Source organism: Amborella trichopoda, chromosome 2, assembly GCF_054954075.1.
Source record: "Amborella trichopoda isolate Santa Cruz 75 chromosome 2, AtrichopodaSantaCruz75HAP2 v2.0, whole genome shotgun sequence".
Classification (NCBI taxonomy): Eukaryota; Viridiplantae; Streptophyta; class Magnoliopsida; order Amborellales; family Amborellaceae; genus Amborella; species Amborella trichopoda.
Window position 1 is genome coordinate 56,741,133 of NC_142337.1, and position 10,003 is coordinate 56,751,135.

The 10,003-nt window shown below is 39.1% G+C and overlaps 1 protein-coding gene and 1 non-coding gene across 5 annotated transcripts; one reads left to right on the forward strand and one right to left on the reverse strand.

Moving 5' to 3' along the window:
- Positions 1-758: 758 nt before the first annotated feature.
- LOC18431351 (uncharacterized) lies at positions 759-10,003 on the reverse strand. 4 transcript variants are annotated; one of them, XR_016049744.1, is made up of 4 exons: positions 8,930-10,003; positions 2,840-3,265; positions 2,085-2,380; positions 759-1,262 (listed from the first exon to the last, which is right to left on the reverse strand). XR_016049744.1 is itself a non-coding variant. In XM_006841476.4 (3 exons), the coding sequence occupies exons 1-3, from the start codon at positions 9,531-9,533 to the stop codon at positions 1,069-1,071; spliced, it is 1,224 nt and encodes a 407-aa protein (XP_006841539.2). In that variant the 5' UTR covers positions 9,534-10,003; the 3' UTR covers positions 759-1,068. The 4 variants fall into 4 exon arrangements, 2 of the variants coding, with proteins under 2 accessions (XP_006841539.2, XP_088714885.1); XR_016049745.1 differs by having other exon boundaries at positions 759-1,317; XM_006841476.4 differs by lacking the exon at positions 2,085-2,380.
- LOC148783376 (small nucleolar RNA U3) lies at positions 7,701-7,914 on the forward strand. Its single transcript, XR_016050768.1, has one exon. It is a non-coding gene; the product is annotated as a small nucleolar RNA U3 (small nucleolar RNA).

Consider the following 10,003-nt stretch of genomic DNA (forward strand, 5'->3'; position numbering starts at 1 on the left):
AAATTTGTAATAATAGCGTATACGAGCCCCATCTCACATAAAGTGGCCTTATTCCCGCACTTATATATAAGTATTGATCAAGGGTGCCCTGGTACCGATTAACACCCCACTTGTAAACAGTTTATTAAGAGAGAGTTTATTAAGAGCTTTACTCAACCTTCCTAACATAGGGGTCATCGTAAAAATCTATTTAAAATTGGTATTTTGCTTAATTGAAAAATTTTTGTCTACTAACCAACTAAACTCATGACCAACTTGTGGTGATGCTACCTACTTCATGGACTCGCCCCATTTTTTTGACATCTTAGTAACGTCTTTCATTGCAAGTCGCCCCATTATTTTGACATCTTAGTAATGACTTTTATTCCAAGTCCTCGTGTCAAAAGCTGAACCAAATTTTCTTATGACCTCACATCCTGGACTTACTATTTCACATTCAATTATGTTCATCATGTTGTATCCCTATTGAAATAAGTAAAGCCTTACTTCAAAACTCAACGAAAATTGCAATTCTAGCGTTAAAAAATTTTCAAATCGGGCATCTCAGCTTTATTCATTATGGTTATAATTATAATAATAATAATAATAATAATAAACAACGTTCAATCTCTAAAATAGTATATATTGTAACACACTATCTAAACCATCCATTTTGTCCTAAAAATAAAGTGTTCACGGATCCAAATAATCTGTACTATTTTTTGAGATTCAAATTTTATAGCCGGGATTGAAAATTGATTTGAGAGCCGTCATGACAATTTTTGATGCTCAAAGTCCGTTTCAGATAAGAAATCAAGGTGAGGCTTTACTTTGTTTTCATAAAACCCAGACCTTACAAAACACAGTAAATCACAACAAAAAGAACCAGGAAACGTCCCGCTTTGCCTATAATACTCAAAATCACTTTTCAATCTACGATTGGATCGACCCAATCGTCTAACGAGAGCCACCACTCAAGGCTTCTTAAACTGTTTCCTCCTTTTTTTTTTTCTAATATCATCCATGGCAGCTCCAAAACAAAGAAAATAAAAGAGATACAAGAAGCAACAAAGACAGCGAGTCTAAGTTTTACTTCAATCCACCCTTCGCTCCCGACTCACATTCATCATGGGTAACACTAGATGGAATGAGTGATGGAGCCTTGGAGGATTGGTAGTAGCGGTAGGCAAGAAATGGAACCCCAACTGTCAATGACAAGCTGATACACCCCCAAATGAATCTCCGCGTCTTTCTCCTTCTCTGCCTGAGTCTCCGCGACATCTCTGCCAGTCGATGAATCAGCTTGAAAAGTCACCATGCTATGCATGCATATAATACCTATACAGGGCTAATACATAATGCATCACATACATGCATATGTACATGAAAGCATACATGAGTATATCATGATCACTGTACGATATTCTACCAGCTGGAGGTGCATGCTGCAAGATAAAACTAGGGTATGCTGGTTTGTGAAATCTAAGTGTATTTGGTAGATTTTCATCATTAGATTGTATAGATATGGACCAGTAGTGAAGGTTCAAGAGCATGTGCACCTTTGTTTATGAAATAGTGAAGATGGTAGACTGCTAGACTGCATGGGGTGAGGGTCATGCATCATTTTCTGGTGTCTTGTCCATCATTATTCAGAAATGGGACGCAAAAGCAGCAGTGGGTGTCAACAGTAGAGCTCAAGTGCAGGATTTACTGGTGTCAACATTAGACCCAATTGAGCACACACTGAAACACAGCTGAATCCCATGTGCAGATAAACATGCAGGGGATGCACCTGTAAATCCTTTTTAAACCATCTACCAATGCATGGGTATGAGGACATCTATGAGTTTCTTCTTCTTTTCCACATGGATTATGCACAAATACTGAACTGATCATTACAACAAAATAATAGATAAAACATATTTTTCAGTCATACTGAAGTTTCTTCCAAAGCACCACCTATAACAGACTTCGGTTGACCAACCATAAATTGATCTAGATACGAATAAATACCAATTTTCAGGTACAAGAATTGCTATATTGTCAAGTGATCTAGTGAGAGAAATACAAGGATGTGTGCGGGTCCATGAGTATGTACAGATTACCTGCTACTGAGCTTTTTGAAGCTTCAGGTATTTTGACTAGAGTATGAAAGGTCCATTATTATAACGAGTAGTCATTAAATGTTATCAACTGGTCAACAGCAACTTATCATATCCTGTTGAGCATTGGATGATATCTTTCTAAAATTCGAGGTCTATTAGCAAACTTCCCTATAGTTGGGGTGGAGATTGCTAGTGTACTGAGAAAACATAGTGGGGTGGCAGATAGTTTGGGTAATGGTGATGCAACTAGCTTCACTATATTTATCTTCCATATACAAGTGAAGGGGTGGCCAATCCTGCAAGGCAAGCAAAATTATGAGAATCATGGGGTTCACTGAAAACATGGAGCAAGAGAACTGATCAAACTTTTGAATCACTGATAACAAATTTGAGCATTCCAACTTTGAATATCCAGTAATATCTAATCCTCAGTTGCAAAGAACAATTGATTGGTCAAGGTGAAGACATGCGAGTGATATTAGGCACAGACCTTTGGTAAGCATCAAGATTAACTTCGCAAGAAGAATTTTTAAAGACCTCCCAATAGGAATTAGTAGCAAAAAATTCTATCATTAGAGGAACCATAACAATCACCGTCTTTGCATCAATAACACCATCAACGAAAGAAATCTAAAACATTAGAGGAGCCATAATGATCATTGCATCAATAACATCATCAATGAAAGAAATCTATTTTTAAAATCATTCCAACGGAAGACAGAGACTTTAGTGGGTAAGAAAAAGTCAGAACATACCAACAGCTTCCTGATTCCTCTGAGACATCTCTTGGTTGACTGTCTCGTAGTACTGGACCTTATCCTTCAGCCTCGCTATCTCACGATTCTTGGATTCGATAATTTCCTTGGCAGCAGCCTCTGCTTCAGCTAGGCCCTCAGCCCTGCCAATAGCTTCAGAAACAAACCTTGAAACCACTATGTTTTGGCAGAAATCATCCACCAAATCCATTTCAGACCCATCCAAATGAGGGAGGGATAAACCAATCTGAGATAACTGTTTGCCAACCCTCTGCCAGTTGCTACGCATTTGACTAAGGATTTCCTCGGCTTTCTTACACCTTTCAGTCTCCATGAATAGGTTCAACCTCACAGAGCGTAATTCATCCGCGAGGTCCAAGTTGGAGGAATGTAGTGATTGTACCACTGAGCCATCACTGGAGAGATCTGCAGGAATAGAAAGAGGTAAATAGTTGGGAAAAAAATGAATTTGATAACCTATTGCTGATATTGATATTAGAATGAGATAAATAATTAAATGAACCCAATCACTTCACGTAAACACAGACAAGGTATGATGGGAGATGCACCAATAAGAAAAAAGAAACAATTATAAAGCACCAATGCAAGCATAGAAGTACCAATACAAGCCTGATTGCTAACAAAAAGCCTACGATTGTAAAAGATAAGGTCAAAAAGTAAATACAGCGAGTGCAGAAGAATGGAGTGAAATAAGAGGAGCCTTTGAGATTTCTGAAGTTTCAGAGAGAGCTGATCAGCGATGGGCCTCAAAATTCCTAGTCCAAGGCATGCAGATATAAGAATCCACAAGGTCTGACCTGGCCAACATCCACAGAACAGGTGAGTCACCTTTAACGCAAAGAATGACCTAAAGGGAATATCCTATATATTAATGATACCCAGCTTTTGAAAGGCACCACTACAAATATGATATCAGAGGTAAAACTCCTAATGAAATTGTTTGTGTGATTGTCAAGGTACCCAGTATACAGGTCAAGACCAAAGAGAAATTCAGTGAAAGGTTGCATGGATTCTTCACCTACTTTCAAGGGCTTACACCCCCAGCACTGTGATTCCAGCTTTACATGAGGGAATAGTTGTAAAAAGGGTGCCCTAGAGTCTTGACGTTGACAGGTAAACAATAAGATGCGCAAGCAGTTGGGTGGGGTGGAGACTTGGAAAGGATTCATTTATTGAGTTAAGATGATGATTGCAAATTGGTTCAAGAAGTGGACTTTGGGTATAACCAAGCAAGAACATGACACATTTTGAGTAAACGCATCAGGCACACTGCAAAGGGAGAGGTACCGATGAGGATCAGTGTGGTGGGAACTGGGAAAATATATTGAGGGAAACGAGACATAAGGAACAGTGGTTGAGAAGAGGTGCAAAGGTACGAAAAAATGAAGGTATTCTGACCCAAACGTAGGCAACTGCCTCATTTTCTTTTCTTGGTGGCCGGGGCAGCAGGAACTTGAGTTAACTTCAGAGCCCTGAACAAGAAACAAAAAAATGCTTTCAACTGGTAACAGAACAAGAGAATTTTATCTAGCGAGAGAAATGAAAGCTAAATATAGACATCTTCAGCTGAAAATGGATGAGTCAGCAGAGGGAAGATAATGGGGTTAAAGTCTCCAAGGGATGGTGACTGATAAACTTGCCTCACCACCAAAAGGCTAGGAAACTAGAAAGTTGATTGCTACTATGTAGTTGAATTTCAATATTGATAATTGTAGTGAAGGGAATACAGGGCCCGTCAATGTGGTGGACTTTCTAGAGATGTTCCGGGTAACTTATAATTGGATTCCTTGTTATATTGGGTTCAAGAGCAGCAATAAATTATCTACTAGAGCATTTGTAAGCTATATGTCTAGGGAAAAGGATCCACCACAACCCTTTCAATGACTTTTGGAAAATGAATTCAGCACTCTCCCTGTCAAACAAAAAAAAAAGAAAGGCATCTCAGTCAACATGATAAATTGGCAAACTAGAGCAAATGACTTCTTGAAGTCCGGCTTCCCTCATTGAGGAGATTCTGAATATATCATTAATACCAGGGAGAATTACATACTCAACCCGATTCCTGAGATACTCCACAGGGCAGCCTCCAGAAAAAAGATTCTCTAACCCATTATCCCACTATTTTTTTACATCCCCCCCCCCCCACCAATTACCTTAGCACTAGGGACCGTAATATCCTTTGTCAATTATCAAGGAAGAAAAGAAAAAAAGATTCTATCAAGGAAGAAAAGAAAAAAAGATTCTTTCTTTCTCTTCTGCTTTCCTATCTCCCTAAAATGCTGATTAGCTCTCCTCCCTCCCTATTCTCTCTCTCTTTCTCTAACTTCTCCTCTTTCTAACACCAAAGTTTACTTCTATCTTCTCTGCACTAAAGCTTTATCTGCACTGGAGTTTTCTTCTATTGGTTACCATCTGAATGCTCGTGGTTTTTGAATGAGATTTGGTTACGAGAGCAGCTAGGCTTGTGGGTAAAAACTAGAGAACCTGAAAGGAGAGAATGATAGTGAACCCATTTGAAATTGAGCGAGTGTGAAGCATTGTGGGCAAGGATTGCAAGGTTCTTGCTTGTTTAGGAGATGATGGGAGGCAGGGGTCGAGCCAGGGGTGGAAGAAGCTACACTTAGTGAGACATCTGGCAAGCCTAGAGAGAGAAGAAGGGGCTCAACTTTTGCCTCCTTCGCGTTCTTACCCATCTTATTTGTTCCAAGATTAGAATGAGAGAACAACTTGAAACCCCCTTTATTTGTCCATTCAGTCTGCTTATCTTCATGGCCTTCTCTCAGTTCCCTGCCTTGAGAAAATCTCTCACTAACCATCTGGGATGGGGCATATCAGAAAGAGAAAGGAATGGCTGCTTAACTTCATCCTTCATGGTTTCACCCCTCTCCTTAGTGAATTCTTAGAAACTGGATCTAATTTGCGGTACATTCCCAAGTCTCCAGCCTCCATCTTGATGTCTACATCTTCACGCCACTTTTTCTGTTTTTTTTTTGGTTTTTTCTAAATCAAAAGGTTCAAAATAAATTCCATTCTCATTCATCTTATGGGAGCTTTCTTGTGCAACTACAGAATGACCATCATTCTCTCTAATATACATTGAGTCTTCTTCTTCAATTACAGAGGGTATGCCATTATCGCTCAACTTCGGAGAGCTTTCATCACTTCCCAATTCACAAACCACTCTGTTAGCCTCTGGTGAATGCAAGCATTCTCCATTCCTGCATCTCCATAAAAAAATTTCACCTCAGTATCCAATTCACCCTCATCCCATGCATAATTTGGGATGTCTTCCGACTCCATTGGAAAACCCAACATGTCTTCTCCATGCATATTATCAGAACTCCTTCCATTTCCATCGCTTCCTGACTCTTTCTATCAAACTTTTGGTCTAGGGAAGATAGAAGAAAACTTCGGTGTTGCAGAGGGGGAAGGTTAGAGAGACAAGGAGGGTGATAAGCTAGCTAGTGGAGGTGTAACTAGGACTGCTCTTGTTCTTCGTCAAGTGACTCAGATCAACAAGTTGCCACCTTAGCATCTAAATGAGATCGATTATCTTGTAAATTCCTATCCTTTTAATCAAATTTTAGTATGGCCGGATAAGAAAATGTATTTGCTGGTACTGCTTTACAGTTTGGAAGGTGGTGCCTTGGTGGCGGGCGCTTCATGTTTGGGTAGCCCCAAACAAAATGAAGGGGAAGTTGAGGGAGTTTGGGTATAGCAGGTATAACTCATAATTAGTATAGCAGGTATAGCTCCTAATCTCTCTCTCTCTCTCTCTCTCTCTCTCACAATCAAGGCTGCCTCTTGCTTTATAAAAGACGATTTCAGTTACTAAAATTGACTCCTATAGTACATATTATTCCATTAGTGCATTAATGAATTAGGAAAAACTAATATGGAAAAGTTTTTGGTGAGTTAGTGGACTCATGCGCCCACACTGGTTTTCAGGGGTTTTAGGACTCAAAACACATTTCACATTACTGCAAATCCATTTCTGCTTAAGATTTTAGATTTTGGAGTTCATAAACAAATTCAAATTGGGTGATATTTGAAGAATTGAATTGAGCAGTTAAAAGAACGTATGAGAAGAATCATTTTTAAGGCTCAAAAATCACTCTTTTCCAGCTTCATGATTGCCATGGATGGGATAACAGAGTCTGTAAAGTTTTTGATCCAAAATCAAAACTGTATGCACCTAAATCCTGGACGCACCTAAACCCTACCCATCTAACAGAGGCATAAATGTATGTCCACCTAAACCCTACCCATCTAATCAGGCATAAATGTACATCCCACAATTCAAATTTCAATTTTAAACGTGCAATCGTTAAATATGAAACTAATGAGAGCAAAACTGGATGTTCCACAATTCAAAATTAAATTTTAAAAGAGGATAACAATTTTGGTATAATATGATAAGCTACCAAATAAGGTTCCAATGCTTTAGCCTCCCTTCCTATCCCCTCCCTTCCTCCCTTTTTGAATAATATGATAAGCAACCAAATAAGGCCACAATGGTTTAGCCTCCCTCCCTTTTGGAAATACGATGATGAGCTACCAAATAAGGCTCCAATGGTTTAGCCTCCCCTCCCTCCCTCCCTCCCCTGCAATCACATCACACAAGGCACCTAGGCTCCGTGCAGGCCAGCTAGGCAAGAGCCTCATGGGCCCAGCCCAGGGCAGGTGCTGAAGGTACCCCTTTTGTGGAACACTCTTGCTGCTATCATTGACAGATTTCTTAAATTTAATCTCAATAATTGAAACACAGTTAGCACTGTGATTTAACCTCCATTAGAGTCTAGATTTACAAATCATAGCACAACAATATAGAATGCAAAGGACGACCTTACTTGAACAGGATCTGTTCTATAGGTTGTACATCCGTTGCCATTGACACAATGGAGACACACACAACAATCTGGAAGATCACACAATGCCACGTGGCTACAGTGTGAATACTGGCTTGGGGACCAAACAGGGCTCCATCAGCCCTAGAGGATCGCTGTCATAGAGCCAACGGCTGTTGAGATGGCCACATGGCAGTCTGACAGATAAAAATATTTTAAACAATTTTCAAAAAAAAAAAAAAAAAACAATATAGAATGCAAAGGTATTTGTCTAAAGCATTTTTCAGAGTTAGCTTATTGGATGTCGCAGACAAAAAAGGCAAGAAATTACTCTGAAACTGCAAAGCCCAATCTGGGCATTGGATCCAAAGGGAATTAACATTGAAGCAGAACGATATAAAATCAAAATCTATCAATTACATACACAGGTACCTTTGATCAATATTGGGTAAAGTTTAATTCTCTAATGAGCCCTGAGGCGCCCAATGAGCCACTTTTATAGGAAAATTAGATGGATCCCGTATGTCTTAATCATACATGGACAGCCAATAGACTTATATTCAAGGCGCAACTTTCTGAATTTTTTGCATTTGGATCATGGTCGACACTGGAGACCCCCTTTAAAGCTTATGTTTATCAGTCACCTGAGATGTCAGATTTCTATGTCTATGTTTGTAATTTTTATTTTTCATGTGGACCTTTCTATTTCATATATGAATTATTATTTCTCAAAAAGAAAAAAGAAAAAACTAGCTTGGTGTGCTAAGGATATGCCCAAACGAAACAAAAAGGAACAGCTGTGATTTTGTATTGGACAATCATGGTGTTTAAGCAAACATGTTTCTTTACATACAGATGTCAGATTATTCAGTTGATACAATCAACTTGCATGCTTGTGTATATTATTGACTACTAAGCACCAACAATGGATTACTGTCCATAATTCTCAAGCATTTAGAAGTGTCTAGATATTTTTACATAATTACCATTTTTAAAAGAGAAGTGTGAACAATTGGGTCTAAAAATAGAACAACACATACTAATTTATCATTAAAGAGAAAGCTTATACAGAATAGAATGAGAAGAACACCATGAGGAATAACATCGAGCAATAAAAATGAAAATATCATCCAATTGTTGTTGTACATTTGAATCTTGAGCCTCAAGCAAACCAGCTAAACAGTGCTAAAAAGATACAAAAGAAATCATTTTAATCACTGACCTTCTAATGCATCGAAGAACTCGTTCTGGCAAGAAAGTGGCTCATGCTTCAATATCCCCCGTAGCAAACCAGAGTTCTCCTCTCCATCACTAAAACTTGCAACACTAACGGCGTCCTTAGGATCATAAAATTCCTCAAATTCCGACACCCTTTCTGACCCAATAGCCAAATTTCTAGGTGATCCAACCTTATCAATCTCCACATTCACAGCTCCATCCCCTCTTTCAACCTCCCCCATCTCAGTCAAACCACAGGAGCCATCAGGTTTTTCCTCACAATTGGTTGAGTTAGCATTTGAAACATTTTCCGATTCAATCTCGATTTCTGATTCTTCAGTTTCAGCGAAGCGTCGCCCTCGCCGCTTGTATTTAACAACATAAGGAGAAGGTGAGGTCGAATACAGGGAAGGGGAATCAGGTATTCGGGTGGATTCAGGGGTTGTGTAGAGAGCAGGGGATACACAAAAGACGGGGAATTTCTGGCCTTGTGCTGTTGGAACAGTGGTGCTGTTCTTTTCTTGTTTTGGGGGTAAGGTTTTCAGAGTAGAGGATCGGATAGAAGGTTCTAAGAGACTATCTAAAGCTATGGTGGTAAAGGTAGGCATCTTCAAACTAAAGAGTTTTAGAGAGGGATTTCAAAAACTATCGAATGGAAAGCAGCGAGTTTTAGAGAAAGAGATTTCAAAAACTATCGAATAGAAAGCAGCGAGTTTTAGAGAGAGATTTCAAAAACTATCCAATGGAAAGCAGCGAGTTTATAGAGAGATTTCAAAAACTATCGAATGGAAAGCAGTTAATTTTAGAAAGACAGATCAAAACCCTAAAATCCAAAGAAACAAGGATTTAACCTTCCGATGGAATCCATGGATAATGAAAAAGTCAAAACTGAAAAGGAAGCTCGAAAGAGAGCAAAACCTAAAATCCAAAAAGCCCTGACCTGAGAAACAAGGATTTCATCTTCAAACGATTGAAGCCACGGATATTGAAAAAGTCAAAATTGAAAAGGTCGCCCTGGTTCGAAAGACAGATGAGAGGGGAACCAGAGAGCTAGAGAGACAAACCCTAGTCTCGGTTC